At 40.1% G+C, this 17,736-nt stretch overlaps 1 protein-coding gene across 1 annotated transcript in view; it reads left to right on the plus strand.

The window, feature by feature from the left end:
* The window catches only part of LOC123372923 (hippocampus abundant transcript-like protein 1), a 48,144-nt gene extending 30,998 nt beyond the window's left edge, over positions 1-17,146 (plus strand). The window contains exons 8-12 of the mRNA XM_045021566.1: positions 5,530-5,601; positions 7,600-7,712; positions 9,536-9,633; positions 11,826-11,983; positions 15,453-17,146. Coding sequence (XP_044877501.1) covers positions 5,530-5,601; positions 7,600-7,712; positions 9,536-9,633; positions 11,826-11,983; positions 15,453-15,650 — 639 coding nt within the window. The 3' untranslated portion in view covers positions 15,651-17,146. The remainder of the gene's footprint in view (positions 1-5,529; positions 5,602-7,599; positions 7,713-9,535; positions 9,634-11,825; positions 11,984-15,452) is intronic.
* Positions 17,147-17,736: the final 590 nt, after the last annotated feature.

The following is a 17,736-nucleotide window of genomic DNA, read 5'->3' on the forward strand; positions in this document are numbered from 1 at the left end:
AGATACACTTCAATCAGGATTGCCAGAGTTCTGTTTCTAGATTTATATTCCATTTGGGGAACTATGTCTTTAAAGCACCATATGTACATAAACTATGAAACCATTGTACTTCGTATACAACAATTACAAGATTTCCTTGAGGGAATGTATTCTTGCTATTATTGTAAAACTATTGCTAAAACTTTTTGTAGGTTTCAGTGATCTAAAGACTTTTTTCCTAAACTTCTCAAGTGCATGGCCTAATTCTGAAGTAGTGCTGGAAAGGTCTTACTGAAGTTTAGTTTTAATTTAATATTGGACCAGTGCTTACTGTATTTGCTTCTAGAATAGCACTGTTTTTAATGAAAAGAAGCTAAATTTGTGTTAGAATTGCTCCTCCTTTGTTGCTTTTCCCCTACTCTTTGAGTAATAAAATATCCTATTCTTAAAGTGCATTTATGTTCCTAGTGTTGTGCATAGCTGCTTGGGGATGGCTGAATATTCTAGCCTGCCTCTCAGTATAAGTTTACTTTTCAGTAGGGAAACAGCAAGAATAGAGATTTTCTTTTAAAGCTGAAAGCACTGAAAATATGAGAACATAGTCAATTGGACTAGGTGAGTCAGGGAAATGATTATTAATCTTTACATAGCACAATGACTTTTTATAGTGCATTAGATAAAAGTTCACAACTCAATTATACACTTAAGAATCATCAGTCTGTTTCTTTCAAGTGTGCTTTTTTCCACAAATCTGAAATCTTAAACATGCAACATCAATTCCGTGGGTTTTCCTAATCGTGTCCATTTAACATGAATGCCAAGCACCCTTTCTGTAAAGTGAATGTAATCGTGTGCATTTATAAGCAGTTTGTCAAATGTTCTTGCATTTGATAGACAACAAAGTAGAGAAATTATGGGTGATATTACTCACTTTGTTTTTATGTTCTATTATAATACTTTTATGTTGAGTGGAGGAGTAAATGGCATAGAAGTGGTGGTCAGTGATGAAAAGTGAGGTAAAATTAAATTTTAAGTCACAGAGGTGTGTGAGAGTGAGTGTAATGCATAGGAAGAAAGATGTTGGAAGTGTAAGGAGTGGTATTAAATGGAGATGACAAAGGGAGTAATAAAGTGAGAATGGTGGGCAGATGATGGGTAAGGCTGCGATTTAGTCACGGAAGTCACAGAATCTGCAGCTCCCCCGCTGCTCCCGGCCACCATGGGTGGTGGGGGGATCCGCTGTTCCCCACCGCCGTGGGTGGCAGGGGGGACCCTGCAGCAGAGGGAATTCCTGCTGCTCCCCACTCCCGCTGGCAGAAAGGGGGATCCCCACCGCCGTGTGCGAACCTGGCAGCAGGGGGAATCCCCACTATCGTGAGCGTCGGGGGGAGACCAATGTCACTCCCCACCGCTCTGGGCGACGGGGACCCGGCGGTAGGAGGGAATCCCCCATTGTTCAAGGCTGCCTCGGGTGGCAGGGGACCCTGCAGCAGAGGGAATCCCTGCTGCTCATGGCTGCCCCAGGCAGCGGGCAGGATCCCCACTGCTCCTCCCATGCACCACAGGCGGCAGGGGGGTTCACAGAACTCCCAGCCCCTGCGGGTGACAAGAGGGGGCCCCCGCTGCTCCCAGCTACCGCTGGCGGTGGAGGGGATCCCCGCCACCGCGAGCAGCAAGAGGGACCCTTGGAGCTCCCAGATGCTGTGGGTGGCAGGGGGACCTGGCAGCTTGTAGCTGCAGCGGTGGGACCCCGGAGCTCCCAGCTCCCCCTCATCTACCCAGTCTACCCATCTTGTCTTGGGTATTTTTAGTAAAAGTCAGGGACAGATCAGTTTCCATGAATTTTTCATTACCCGTGACCTGTCTCTGACTTTTACTAAAAATGTCCATGACAAAAACTTAATTATGTTGCAAGGTGTGGAGGCAACACAAAATGCCCCAGAGGACAGAACTGTGCAGAGGCGGAGGAAGCAGCAAAAGGATCCATTCGGGGTAACAGAGGAGCAGTCAGCAAAGTAGGAAGAGAATCCAGTCACAGAAATGCATGGAAAAGATAGTCTCAAGAAGTGCTTCGCTGATTAAATTAAATGAATGAAGGAGAATCAGTGTAAAGTGATTCTTGAAATTTGGATAAGTCATTGTTGCCTTTTAGTGCGGGATCTGCCATGGTGGGAAGGATAAAGCCAGATTTGATTGAGGACAGAGCTGGAGGAGAAATTGGTAAGGAACAGGGAATAGTCTGCTCAGGAGCTTGGATATAGAGGGAAGGGAAAGGGAGATGAGATAGAAGTGGGGTCAAGTGAGGATTTCTTTAAGATAATAGGAAACAGGAGTACTTGGAGGCAGAGGGGAAGCAGACTGAGGACCGTGAATAACTGTCAAAGGTGGTAAGGATTTTAGGAGGCAGGATGGATGGAGTTGAGTTGGTAATAGGTTTCTGCCACAGGTTTAAAATTCACCCAGGATTGTGGAGACCAGATTCTAAAGGTGAAATTACTTTGACCTGTGTGAGATGAGTTAGTGGTCTGAGTCAATTTGCTAGTAGACAAGTGCCTATGCCATAAAAACCATCACAAATGGCATTAATTGGCAGTCTCATTAGAAAGATAACTCAATTGTGTGTCTCAGCCCATAGAGGTGATCTCTAGTTGTGAGGAGCTCAAGCTGCGACATGTGGCTAGAGCTTTGTTTCCAGAGTTATCAATACCTCTTATGAGAATAAATTCACACACAACCAAATCATAACATTTTACTGTCCTTTGTTTTGTGTTGATTATATGGCTATACTGTACTAAAATTAAGGAAAATGTTTAACCATTGTATCTTTACAAATATCTGTGAATTACCTTATATAATGGTTCATACGCAGAATATTTTTGGTAAAAAAAAGTGACTCATCAAAGAGCAGGGGTCGGCTTATAAACGGGTCTACACCAAAATTTGAAGATTTTAAACTCTATGGAATCATTGAATTGAAAATCTAATACATTGTCGTTTTGTTTACCTGGAGTGTCTGCAGACCTGGCACCCCTCAGCTTCCTGTAGCCTCGATTCGCCGTTCCCAGCCAGTGGGAGCTGTGGGCGCGCCATTTCCTGCAGCTCCCATTGGCTGGGAACAGTGAACTGCGGCCACAGAGAGCTGAGGGGCTCCAGGCCTGCAGACGCTCCAGGTAAACAAAACATCCCACCAGTGGCTTACCCTGGCAGGCCAGGAGCCAAAGTTTTCTGACCTATTTATTGATGTCAATACTGCAGCCTTTTAAAGTTGCAAAGGCTTTGGTTAGTGGATTGACTTTAGATTGGCTTGAAATGGACCTCATAAGTCTCGAGCCAATATGAAAATATAACGTTCAGAATCGATGGAATCTCTAATAAAATTGAAATAGCCTGTTATCCCTACAGACATGCCAATCTACAGGTCTGCTTTGAAATAAACCAAGAACAATAATAATTTGACAGTGATAAAGCAGGTGACATTCCCATATAAAGTCCTACAAAATCTATAACTATAATAATAATAATCTATTTTCATACTAGTATTTAAAATGAAGAATGAAATCAAAAGAAAAGTCTTATGCAGCATTCAAACTTAAAGTTGTTGAATATGCAGAAGCAAACAATAATCGCGCTGCTGCTCGTGAATTCTGTATCAATGAGAAGCAAATAAGAGAATGACGAAAAAATAAAACACCACTAAAAGACATGCCAAGAAGCAAGAAAAAAATGTCCGAAGTGCACTTCATTTCCTGAGATAAAGATCTCAATAATTGGGTTGTTGAGTGTCGACAAAATGGGTACATTGTCACTAGAACTGGAATTCATCTGCGTGCTCTGCAAATGTCGGACGACGACAAATACAAGTCAGTAAAGCCGTCAATGTTTGTCGCATCAGTGATTGGTATACTCGCTTCATGAAGCGTCGTGGTCTGTCTTTGTCAGCGAACAAAGATAGCGCAAAAGCTGCCTAGAAATCTGGAATTAAAAATCCAATCTTTCCAAAGGTTTATTATAAAATATTGAAAGGAATATGCATTTGAACTGTCACAAATAGGAAATATAGACGAAACACCAATCACATTCGATCTCCCGAGCAACAGAATGGTAACCGGTGTTGGTGAAAAAACAGTTTTAATTAAAACCACTGGCCATGAAAAAATCCATTTTACGGTGGTTTTACCATGTTTAGCAAATGGATCAAAACTCCCTCCTATTGTTATTTTTAAAAGAAAAACTTTGCCTAAAAACAAGAAATTTCCTGCTGGTGTCATCGTATGTGCACATGAAAAGGGATGGATGGATGAAAGTGGGACTATTGAATGGCTGGAAAAAATGTGGAATAAGAGACCAGGAGCACTTTTCAAGAAACAGGCTATGCTCGTTTGGGACATGTTCAGGGCACACAAGACGGATGAGGTGAAAAATGTGGCCAAAAATATGAAAACTGCTTTGGTTGTAATACCTGGAGGCTTAACTTCAGTTCTACAACTGCTTGATGCCTGCCTGAACAAACCCTTTAAAGACAGGCTATGCAAAATGTGGTCTGAATGGATGTGTTCAGGCATAGCGAAGTTGACAAAAGGCGGGAATCTTACGAAGCCCAAAATCAATCTGGTCACCCAGTGGATCAAGGACGCATGGGTGTCCATTCTCAGAAATGGTAGAAAAATCATTTAGGAAATGCTGTATCAGCAGTGCACTCGACGGGTCAGAATATGATGCCATATTTGATGACACAACAGAGGCTGATGATGAGAAGGAATCTGACTCTGAAGACGACACTCCCGACATCTACTATGACAATGCAGGTGCAGCTGTGACTGAAGTCAAGTTTAATAAACTGGTGAATCAGAGACTGTTTCAGACTTTGAAAGATTTTAAGACTTTTTAAAGTCTTATATTATTCTAAGTTACTTGTTTTAAATATCCATTTACTGATTTTAAATATTGACTGTCATTTCGAAGGCAAATACATATTCAGTTATTATTGTAACAGATTTTTTGTTAGATTACATTAAAATAATTCTAGCAAAACTTTTGAGTGTTTCTTGTGATGCCAGCTTTTAAAATATAGCAGGGATCGGCAGACTTTGGCTCCCGGCCTGTCAGGGTAAGCCACTGGCGGGTCAGGACGTTTTGTTTACTTGGAGCGTCTGCAGGCACTTTCTGCAGCTCCCATTGGCTGGGAATGGCAAACCACGGACACTGGGAGCTGAGGGGCTCTGTGCCTGCAGTCGCCCCAAGTAAACAAAACGTCCCGACCTGCCAGCGGCTTATCCTGATGTGCTGGGAGCCAAAGTTTTCCAACCCCTGAAATATAGGGTCGGCTTATGAAAGGGTCATGCAGTTTTTGCTATTTTTACCTAACCGTTTTTTGGGGCGGGTCATCTTATAAATGAACGCGCTAATGAACGAGTACATACGGTAGTTCTTACTGAAATAGTTGTGTTCCAATGTTTATAAATGCCATCTTTATATGGAACTGTTTTAACTAATTATCTGTAACTAGCATTTGTCTTACTATATTTATAAATTTATATTATTTTCTTTCAGATTATAGGTTTTGGTCCTGCTACCATAGCAGCATTCATAGCTGTAGTAGGAATTCTGTCTATAATAGCTCAGGTAAGTGTTATCCTAATAGCTTTTTTAGAAATTCTGTTGACTCTTTGGATAAACAAAGAAGAAAAATTAAGGGATTTCAGTGTGCATATATAATCACATCTGTTAGAGTTGCGATAATGAAACTCCTCTACAAAACATATTAAATGAGTTCAACCTAATACAGTACATTTCTTGAACATATTTCCCCAAAGTCGTAGGAGTATAACCAATCAGATGAATGTTACCGATGTGTCATTTTTGACATGTTGCAATTATGTATAGGTAAGCTCCTTTCCACCCTTTAAAGCCTCAGAATAGATTTTGTTCAGTAAAGGAACATCTGTTCATTCAGATTCCTCCTGAGAGGTTGCCTCTCTCAATGACCTCCGGTAACAACTGTGTGCCTCAGGAGCAATGGAACGTAGTTTCAGAAGTGTGAGATGTGCAAGCTTATTAAAATGGGATTCTTTCAACAGCTGGACCAAGATTTTGGCCCTTATTTCAGCAGGAGATTAAAATGGCAACTAACTTAACTGCTTTGAAAACACAATACAAAACTTATTTCTTGACTGCTTTCCCACAATTTAACAAAAAAAATTGTTTTTCAAATAATGAGGGGGATATAGAAATGGATTCCTTTAACTTTTATATTTGTAAAATGCACATCAGCTCAATCAATATAAATGGGTAAATTTAGCCCCTTAAAATGTTGAGACCCTGCACGCACAAAGATTACTCACATGGCATATGATTTAGTTCTAACTTTGCTACTGAAATATTTTCATGGTGTCTACCAGTACAGTTAAATATGGGGACAGTGAATAAAAATAAAGACCAATAGCAGAATGATATAATAAGGTAAGAAGTGTGGTGTATTACAGAAATACAGATATGATTTGCTTCCCTCCTACTGTGGTGGGGGAGTTGTATGTAAGATGGGTCTCCAGCAGTGTCTTGGATATTTTCTGCTCTCAGGCACAATGCACTGTTGGCAGTACCTGCCTTGCAGAGAGCTCCATTGGGAAGTACCTGTCTCCTGGTTTGGATTAGTGGGCTTCCCTTCCCACAGGGATCACCACTGGGCCTTCACTGGCTGAGGCTCCTGTGCCCCCACAGTTGACTCCTGCTCCATAGGGTGTCCCTTACAGTGGAAGTGAGGAAGTGTGTGTGACTGAGAGGTAGGACAGGAGAAGGCACAGAGTGAAATGCAGTCCTTCATTCTGCATACAGGAGAAAAAATGGGATTTAACACTGGATTTCAGTGAGCAAAGCAGCCATCTTTGATTCTTGAAAACCATCTAGAAATAAACGTCTGCTCCAAGGTCAACTTGTTCTCAAATTTCCTGGGATGGCTGACTAATCCTTTTGTAAAAGCAACAAAGAATCCTGTGGCACCTTATAGACTAACAGACGTTTTGCAGCATGAGCTTTCGTGGGTGAATACCCACTTCTTCAGATGCAAGTCTGAAGAAGTGGGTATTCACCCACGAAAGCTCATGCTGCAAAACGTCTGTTAGTCTATAAGGTGCCACAGGATTCTTTGTTGCTTTTACAGATCCAGACTAACACGGCTACCCCTCTGATACTTAATCCTTTTGTGAGACTTACTAAAACTGAACTCTAGTTTGAGGAAATGACAGGAAAAACCTCTGCATGCTAGATATCAGCGTATTCCAGAAAACCAAAGAATCACTGTTCTGCGTTTCAATACTTAACATTTTAAATTTTGTAATAAACTCAGTTACTAACACGAAGGGAAATCTCTACCTTTTTTGAAAAGATATTTAAAAATGTTTCTGGTTATGCTTTTAGTACTAGCTATGCATCAAATTGTGGATCAAATCAGGTGTCTGTTTGGGTTGTTAAATACAAAAATGTCATAACAGTCAGAGTTCAGTTAATTGAATGTAAACAGCAATAGTGGAGCTTCTCTTGGATTGTTTCCTGTAAAAGTGGAAGCTGTATTAAAGGTCTCAAGTTTAAAATGCTTCTCACTGAGTTCATTCCTTATTTTTACAGACAGTGTTCCTCAGTATCCTGATGAGGTCAATAGGGAACAAGAATACAGTCCTCCTTGGCCTTGGCTTCCAAATGCTCCAACTGACCTGGTATGGTTTTGGATCTCAACCTTGGTAAGCACATGTCTCCTGAGCTGCACAAATTTCATGGGGCTTTAAAGTATTTTTTTCCAAAATCTCCCACTACTTTGAACATTAACATTATTTTCTTTCAGAACATGATACACTTGTCCTTCAAATATATTACATTGATTTGTTGTATAACTTGACTCCTAATTTTTAAGTTGCACTTGACTTTTTCCTAGAGTTATGGCTTACCGTGCTTTAAAACGAGCACCTTTTTTTCTGAGGCTAGCTGTATTGCTTAAGAGTTAAGGCAAAAAAGCAAATGCATCTAAAAGAGTGCAAAAAAAAAGTTTTTGGTGATAATATTTTTTATTCATTCTGAAATTAGTCTTTAGAGTAGCTTTCATAACCTGTGTCTCAAAGCAAGCAACAAGAGATAACAGATGATTAGTCTTAGATGAGCAATCAGTGTACTTATTCCTTTAAGCATTGTTTCAGATGCTTGTAGCAATTAGTCATGTACAGCAAGGACTTGAATTTATTAATCCTTTTGATTATTTATTTGCCTCTTACTCTTCCACAAACATCCAGGATGTGCTAGTCATCCTAATAGTTAGTTTTCTTACCATATCAGCCCATTTAAGGTGTTCTTATAATTTAGTCCTTCGATTCCTGTTAACAGTTCTGGACGTTTGCAGATGTAGGCTGCCAGCTTGATCTCTGCCCATCTTTCCCTTTTATAGAAAGTATTGAGCATTTTTGGAGTATCATTTCAGGAAAAGTTTGGTCTTTTTTACTTGCTGTTGAAGTTGGATACCAGCAAGACTGTTCAGTCTGGCTTGCCCAACTAATCTGTTTCAGCACACACACTTACTATGGAGCACAGGCTGCTTGCTATTCTCATTAGGTTGCTTTTGTCTACCAGTTATTGGCCGTCTCCTACCCTGTCAGATGCATGCAGTGACAGGTTTTGGGGGGGGGGGGGGGTTTAAAGCTTTAGGTGCTGTGTTAGAGCCCCTTCATAACTTATTTCCAAACAGCTCTACCAGTGAGGGCCACTGAGGCAAAAGCTCTTTCCTTTTTGGAGTAGCAACGCCTTCTGTGCTATAGTGAAGAACCTCACCAACTTTTTCACCATAGCTCTTCGTAGCAAGTGAGATGAGCTAGAGAGCGGCTTTACCTAGAGTAGTAGCAGCTAAACAGAGATTTTTAGGCTCTGTGCAGAAACATGGGGTGAATTCTGGAACTGGATTTGATGGTGAAGTAGAACAGGAAGACAAGCTGTTCAAAAGCCACACTAGAAAATGCATATTCTCCTATTAATATGTGCTCTGCCCTGTATAGTGAATATCACCTCAGACCCTATTCAGTTAACTTGGGGGATATTAAATAAAATCAGTCAGGATGGGATTAAATAAAACCTAGCTATTTCGAAGGAGCCTGGCAGAACCTGGCATGCACCTATCCATGCAGTAGATTTACTGAATTTGCTCCTTGGTATGACCTTTTACTAACAGAGGACAAGGCCGCATCAGTAATATTGTGTTCACCTCATCTTAGCTTGGGTTGAATCAAATCAATTAATTTCAATGAGCTCAGTGTAACTCAGAAAAACATAAATAGGAGAGACTCTGAGGTTTGACAAATTGTAAGAGAAGAAAATAACTAAATTGTAACTGCATAGCCATTACAAAAATTACATCTTTGGGTACTTAATGGTGAATGATTTAGTGACAGTTTTAAGAACAGACCCTAATTGAGGAATCTGAAAATGTTTTGTTTGTATTCTTGCTTATTTGGGGAAATGCTTTTGTACCTAAAAGTATTGCTGCTTTATATTTTGAACAAAATATGTATTTCAATCAACACAGGATGATGTGGGCAGCAGGAGCTGTAGCAGCCATGTCAAGTATTACGTTTCCAGCAATCAGTGCTCTGGTTTCGCGAAATGCAGAGCCAGATCAACAAGGTAAGTTCAGTAAATTCATCTTGGTGCGCCTGAAAAATTCTCTTCCTTGGACCAATTTTCTTTCTTAAAAACCATAATACCTATCTAGCTGTGCTCTTCAAATAAGATGACATGGGAGGTAATTAGTTTTTGTCAGGAGGAATGAAAGTTTGTCTCTGGGTATTGTGGAGAGAGATGGATGCACATCAGGCATACTTGCCTTTCATTATTTCCTGAAAAGCATTGCTCTGATCAGTGCAGTCATCTCTTTACATAATTGCCTTTAAAGATGCTAGAAAATAAAAGTAAGTTGCTACAGTAACTTCTATGGTTTTTCCTCTCCACGTTTTAAAAAGCATTCTATGACTCTGAACAACCATCTTTCTCTTAACATCTGAGTCCCCATTTTCCTATTGTCTGATTATTACCTTATGTATATAAGAAACATTTTCTTTTTGTTCCTTGCTAGGGAAAGAGGGTGGCCCAATTTGCTCTAAGCGTCTTTCAAAAATATAAAAGACAAATTTCATAACCTCTCTCTCTAGGGAAGCCGGAATAATGAAGACATGGTAGAAGGGGGGTGGGTTGTGTGTATGCATGTTTATTCCAAAGTTGTTGAAAGAGGTAAAACCTACACTTGCTTTAAAGTGAAAAAGTCAGCAGTTAATACTGGTAAAATGAGCTATATTCTATAGTGCCATAGTGCTTTAAAGGCAAATGTAACAATCAAATCCCTGCCCTGATGGGTTTACAGTCTAAAGTTAGAACAAACAAATGAGGACTGCACGATAGAATGGGCAAGACAGAAAGTAAAGAAAGGATACAGCCTAGGAGGCAGTCTTCTGTTGGGAAAGGTGGTATTTGTACACGTTTGATGGTAGTTTTCTGTAGGCTTAACACAGTTTACAGTGATTACATTCTAAGAGTGAACTAAGTGTCAAATGAGGCATTGTCCTTGTTGGTTTGTTGTATTGTGGAAGGAATAGTTTTTTCAAGCAGTAAACAGTTAAAAGTAGCAGGGAAGAATTCCGTAGGGTGACCAGACAGCAAGTGTGAAAAATCAGGATGGGGTTGGGGGGTAATAGGAGCCTATATAAGAAAAAGATCCAAAAATCAGGACTGTCCCTATAAAATTGGGACATCTGGTCACCCTAGAGTTGCGTGGAAGTTAGGGGAAAATAAAGCTGTGCACTGTTCATTCAAAGCCACCTAGAAAGCTGTACATGAAAGGATTTATAGAATTCCAGCGTGAAGTTATGCCATCTAGTGGAGAGGAAACAGCCATTGTAATGACACTTAGTTTTCTTCAGTTTGGGTGGAGCTAAGTGACTTCCACTCACTAAAGCCAAAAGGATTCTTCCCTACTTTCTTTTTGTTCCAGCAGATCCTGGGGATCACTCTTTCCCTGATTTTATACTACCTATGTCAGTAAAAATGGTCTCCACGTAATTTAAAAGTAGTTCACACCAATCAAGATCTGTTTTGTTCATGTCTGTCTCTTTAGTTTGTAAGCTCGTCAAGACAGAGTGGCTTCTTTTGTCTTATACAGCATCACCTCGTACACAGGCAGTGCTTAATAATTGCACTTGTTAAAGTAATAATACATAAATTAGTATCCGTCAGAAACTGCTACAAATGTGGGCAGACCTTTATTTATTCAGTACTTTGAACTTCAGTTGGAGCAGGAATAAGATTTATCTGAGGAGGATCAGACAAGAGCAGGATGTTACTGATGGAAAACAAAATGTTAGTCCATAGCTTGACGGAGTATTTTGCAGGTAGAAATTTACTTGTTTGTTTATAACCAAGGCTATCTATCTTTTAGCTAAGGCAAATATCTTAAGCCTCTTGTTCAGAATAAGTGTGGAGAGAAGTTGAGTTAGGGAGAGCATGGAGGCTGAGCTCACCCATTATAGCGGGGAAATTTTGATAACTTATAATTCAGACCCCTCAGTTTCAAAATTGAAAATGTTGCTAGCAGCACATTAATATATTGAGCGAACTGTGCCCACGTGGAAGCTAACTAAAATCCAGCTAATCTTCCTTGAAGGCATTTATTAAAACCCTCTCATGTGGAAGGTAAGGTTAATCTATTACATGATAGAATTAAACAGTAATTAGAGAAGTTTTGGGCTGTTGTACCATACATAAAAATAAGGGATGGCTAATGAAAAGGCTGCCGCCTTCACTATTGTTACTTTTTCCTTTCACAGGTGTTGTCCAGGGAATAATAACTGGAATCAGAGGTCTATGTAACGGCCTTGGACCAGCTCTCTATGGCTTTATATTCTTTCTCTTCCATGTGGAGCTCAATGAATTGGCACCTGTCCAGAGTTCTGATGATAACACCATGCAGGATCCTAGTGATGAGGTAAATCCATGGCCACCTTCCATTGTTTTTCCAGTCACAAATATCAAATTTGCATGACTAAAATATCTTTGTCTTGAACTCCTGGTATTTGTTCCTATGCTTGAGTTTTATTCTTAATTACATAAGAGACACTTTAAAGAGAGAAGGAAATAACAGATGTTAGAGCCAAAGCAATAGCTTTGGTTTTTAGTTATTACAGTGGAGCTAATACACTTCTTTTGACATAAGAATAACTTTATGTGCAGCTGTGATTTTCAATGCAATAATATGCCTGATTTATTGTTGATGGGGAGGTTAAAAGAATTCAGTTTAATTACAGCCAATTTCCTCATGAACATGACAGTACAGGTCTGATTAGGCAAATATGAAAAGGCTTTGGCATATAGTTTTTATAGTGATCATAACAAGAGAAGCATACTCTACACAACCATTTTTTAAATGTAGACATACTAGAAAAATATGCTTCAATAGACTTGCCCCTACTCTTTGACATTTTGCATGAATACCTTGTGACCCCTTTTTGATTCCCTCCAGTAATGCTAAGTAGTTGCTTTTGAAATGCCTTTGCTGTCTTTCCCCTTGTCCATCTTGTAAAGTTTAAGCTTTTTGTTCTTGCCTATGTCCCCGCTTACCTCATCATTTTATTGCCCCTTCACTCTTTTATCAAAGCTTTGTTTAGCTCTCACTTGTCTTTTACTGCTCTCTTGGCTGTCTATGCTATCTTTTACCGGGACCCATTCAGCCCTCACTCTTCCTTTCAAGTCTTTCCTGAAAACCCTGTTTTTCCAAGAGGCCTAATGATCTCTGTGCACTTGAAATCAAATATTTAACAGTAGATTGATGTATTAAGATCTTACATTAGTAAGAATTCATTTCCTTTATAGAAGATTCCACATTGCATTCATTAGTATATCATACATAAAGCTACACTTGCCAGAATAAATTTTAAAAGTGCACTTTGTTGCAGAATTGTCAATATTTTAAAATCATGTTTGCTTCCAATCATTAGTGATGATGAGCTTCTTTCATTCTGAAGATTTCACAAAGCAGAATATACTTTTAGGATCCTGCATATGTGCCACTGGTCTCAGTGACCATTTCCCCTGATTGTACTGAGAAACCTGTAACACTTTTCTATGTGTAAAAAGGATTTTATGTGGTGTCTAATTCCAGTAAAAAATTGCCTTTTCAGTAACAATCAAAAAGATTTGTGGTTGCTTTCTCTGCTGGGACCCAAATACACTCTTTCTGTGACAAATTTGGTTTTCCAATATCATTTCTGTCTTCCCATCCAAGACAGAGTTGCTCTTGTGTTAAAATACTGCTTTCCCAGTGCTTGAACTTTTCTTTACCACCTGTTTTTTTGTGGTATGACGCTTAGCCCTATCAAATCTTCTGTCCAGGTTATTAATCCTAGAAGTTAGATTTTCTTTCCAGGGAAGTCAGCTGAAGCCTGTGAACAGTCTTATTGTGCAAATATAAGCTTCTCCTTAAAAATTTATCTGCAACTCTTTGGAGGCCTTGGAAACGTGCAAAGATGGTGCCAGCCTGAGAGAACCCACTTAAACTTGGTTCACAGCAGTGGTTCTTAGCCTCCCACCTTACAGATAAAGAATAGAAAGAAGATAATTTGGCTCAATATATCCCCACAGTAGTGAATGTCTCTTCAGTTTGCACTGCTGATAGGGTTAATTGTGGCAAAAATGTGTGCCTGCTTGTGACGGGGTTGGGACTCATCACGGTGGCGCCTCCCGCTGGCTGCTCTGGGAATTAGCTCAGTCCTTGGTGGGGCACCTGCTGCTGGTGGTGTCCCGTCCGTCCTTTGCTCCTTTGTTGTTGTCTGGACCCACGTTGCTTCCTGCTCGGTGGCGTCCTCTTCAGGACACTGCCCTTCCGGGGGTCTGGTGTTATCAGCAGTCTTTCTTTGCGCCCCAGCCACCATGGTCAACCACACCCTAAAGTCTAACCCCAGTGTCAGGAGTCTGGTGCAGTCCACTATCACCACCACATCCATTGGCTGGGTGTTTGTGCAAGGGGGAAGGGGCGGGGGGGGGCAGGCCCACCCTCTGCACCGGGTCCCGACCCAGGGACCCTTTGGTGGCAGCCTTCCTGCCCTCCTTCTGTCCCCTTTTGCGCCTCTCTCCCTGGGCTGCTTCCTCTTTTTGTCGGCCCTTTTGCACCTGCTAGGCCCTTCCCTCAGGGCCTGCAGCCTGTCAGGTAGTGGGCTGGAGTTCCCTTCTGCTCCCCCGAGTCTGCCCAGCACTGCGCTGTCCCAGGTACTGGTCTCCTCACTCAGGAGACAGACCTTCCCCTCTGAAGGTCTGGGAGAGACTGCTTGCTCCTCTCCTAGGCAGCTTTTATATAGGGCCAAGCTGATCCCTGATTGGCTGTCTCCAATCTCGGACTTGATTGGCTCTCAGTAAGCCCTTTCCTGATTGGCTGTGCAGCTGCTCTGGCCTACTCTAGCCCCCCTCTCACGTGGGCGTGGGGCAGTCGCCTCACCACACTGCAATTCAAATTCGTATTCAATTCTTAAAACTGATTTATGATGTGAAACTTGGTGCTCTTCATTCTTTATCCTTCCCCTTAAAATTGTTAGTTGCACTGAAATAGATTTGGAACCCTAAGAGGACCTTCCCCAAGGGGCAGATACAGACAGCTGAACATGGCAATGCCTGAACCGGGTAGATGAAAGAATTAACGTGATCAAATGGGGCTACTCAAATGACATGAATACATGCGAGCACGGTGAAGTGCAGACCGTGCAGCACATGCTCGTTGCTGACTCTTTGGTCGACAAGACAGAGTAGTTTGAAGATTTTTCCTTTGTAGTTTTTTTAAGGGTAAACTAAGAGAGAAAACCAAAAATGTGCCCTCTTGAATTCTATATGGTGTTTTTTTCCTTCTTTACTTGAGCTTAAAATCACATCCTCATTTCCCTCTTTGCTGGAAGACCTGCTCAGGATCTTTGGAGGGCCCTCTTTGCTGGAGGCGAGTGAGCTGAAGCTCAGGTGACGTTTTAACGTGACACTGTTCAGGTTAAGAGAGAGATCTGACACTTCTGATAATTAGAAAAATAAAAAAGAAAGGTGGGCTTAATATAGTATTTTTACAATAGCTTTAGCATCTTTATATATCATAAAGAAACAAAATAAAAAACATTTTTAATCTTGTTTTTAGTTCAACTGCTTCAGGGGAATGCTTTCAGTCATAGCTATCTGGTGAACTTGACATGAATTCACAAATAGTTTTCAGTTGAATGAAACTTTTTATTCAGGGAGTGAAATGTCCACTGAATTTTAGCCAGCTCTAGTTGTAATGCACATACAAATTGAGCATGCAGTTTGATATATGTTTACTAAACAGCTTTTTTAAATTGTCCTGTTACCTCCTGATGCAGTGATTGAAATATCTACTTGATTAAAATATTACAATTTCATATTTTTCTGATTTGCCTGTTTTGTTGCAGAGAGCTATCATCCCTGGCCCACCTTTCCTGTTTGGAGCATGTGCAGTTCTTCTAGCTTTTCTGGTTGCCTTATTCATTCCTGAGCACAGTAAAGCCAGCTGTACCAGGAAGCACAGCATCAGCAGTGCCCAGAGCAACAACCCAGATCGTGGCAGTGATGAGGACATTGAACCATTGCTGCAAGACAGCAGTGTCTGAGGGCTAGCTTTGAAAAAGGAGGCTGCAAATCAAAATTCATGCACTGATCTGTGAACCCAGAAAACAGGACAGAATGCAGTGAGCTTCTGGTCTCTTAAGGGAGGATGGAGCCATGTGCAAGTGAAGATCACATGTTGTTGTGGATATTGGTGTCCACTTTGGGTTCATACTGTCAAACATTTTCTGTGGTATTTTGTTTTGTGTACTAGGGCAAGGTAAGGTTCAAATCCTTTTTTCCCCTGTACCTGATATGTAACTGCAAATGCCATCTCAAGCCCTGATGTTGGATTGAAAACCTAAATGCACAGACCTTGCAGAGAATAAACTTTAATACAATATTTTGAACATTCAGTTCCCTATAGTCACTATAAACAAAATAAGCAGGTTTGAGGCAGACTACAGTTCCTGCCAAAATAGTTAAAGGTTAAGTTTTGCATTTTAAGCCTTTTCTTTGGATGTATGGCCCTGTGTAACCCCCCTAGGTTTGGGAGGGACCAATCTACATAGTTTTAGTATCTGAAATATTGTAGATGATTAAAGGTCATATTAAAATTCCTGAACTCATATTCTCAAATGTTTATGTATCATACTAATAAAAAATCCAGTAGACTCCTTAGGGCGTTGATAAAACTAAACAATTACTTTTTACAGATGAGGGAATCTGTAAAACTTGCCTATGAGTAAAGGACATATTCAAGTCTTAAATCCACATTCCAGAACAGTGTCTGACCTGAAGTGGCTAAAAAGAAAATCCAGTTGGCACCTGTGAGCATTGATAGCGTCAGTGCTCTGCTAGTAGAAAATGATTTTAATGATTGACTGTATAGCTCCACAAATGTAGACATTCTTCGTTTGTGTAGGGGCTAGTTAACTGGATGCTGAGGCAACTTACATCAAGACTTGTGTGTATTTATTGCATTTTGTCACTGATCTGCCGTATAAAATAACTCTTCCCACTAATTTCACCCCTGCCTTAACTGCTACTTAGTGTGCATTTATTCTCATCTAGCCTTCATATCAATGTGTCTCACCTGCTGAATCTCAAGGAAATATGCATATTAAGTTCTTTTCTAAAAGATGGTTTAAAGAAGTTCAGTGTCTACAAAGTGTTATGCTAATTTTTAGACATTTTATGAAAAATTATACAGATTTATATGTATTTTGTTGCAGTGTAAATGAACCATTAAACAAAACCTGACTTTAACAAAGTACTCCTATGAATGTTTTGTACGTATGAAATATATGTAGATATTTGTAAGGAGTTTTAATTTTTTCCAGATGGAGGTGCTGTGTAAATCTTGTATTTATAAATGCAATGAGGGTACTGACAGATATACAGTTTTTATAAAGGATTGTGTATTGACTGAACAAATTTTAAAAAATTATATATTTTGAAACTTGTTCCACCTTGAGCAGAGATAACAGACCTTTTGTACTATGCAGTTTGGTTTTTAAGTTAAGCTTCCATAATAAATCTGCAACTTATACTTTCTAGGTTTCATGTGTTAAGTGTGTGTTCTTGCAGTTATTTATTATTTCCATTTCATTTTCCCTACTTCAGATTGAAGATTTACCATTCAAAATTATATAAAGTTTCAGCGCCCCATAGTGTTGTCTTTGTACATACAAGTAATAAGACACTCTGTGTATCAGAAAGCTCACAATATAGGTTTGACAAGGTGTGATTGGGTGCAGCAGAGATATGGGAAGAGTAGGTAGGGGAAGACGGATAACAGTGAAATATTAATCTCATGGGTTTGAGTTGTCAAATACTCAGGACTGATTTATTTTTTTAGTTGGATACTAAATTCTTCTATACCTTAAGTCTTCAAATTTTCGACGGGGATAACTGTTCCATTTCATTTTTATGCCCTCATAGTTTACTCGACATTTTAGCTTGAGTGTTTAATTTCTACACTGGGTGTCTTTGAATTCCAAACTTGTATTTTGAGAGGAAGCTTGATTGCAGTGGTTGGATGCAGTCTGACTACATGTCCCAATGTTGCATGAAGTATATGTAGATCTAATCCTTTTGTTTTGCCAGTATCTTCTGAGAGTTTGGGGATCCTATTCAGCAAGCTTGTGT

The sequence above is a fragment of the Mauremys mutica genome, chromosome 6, assembly GCF_020497125.1.
Source record: "Mauremys mutica isolate MM-2020 ecotype Southern chromosome 6, ASM2049712v1, whole genome shotgun sequence".
NCBI classification, from domain to species: Eukaryota; Metazoa; Chordata; order Testudines; family Geoemydidae; genus Mauremys; species Mauremys mutica.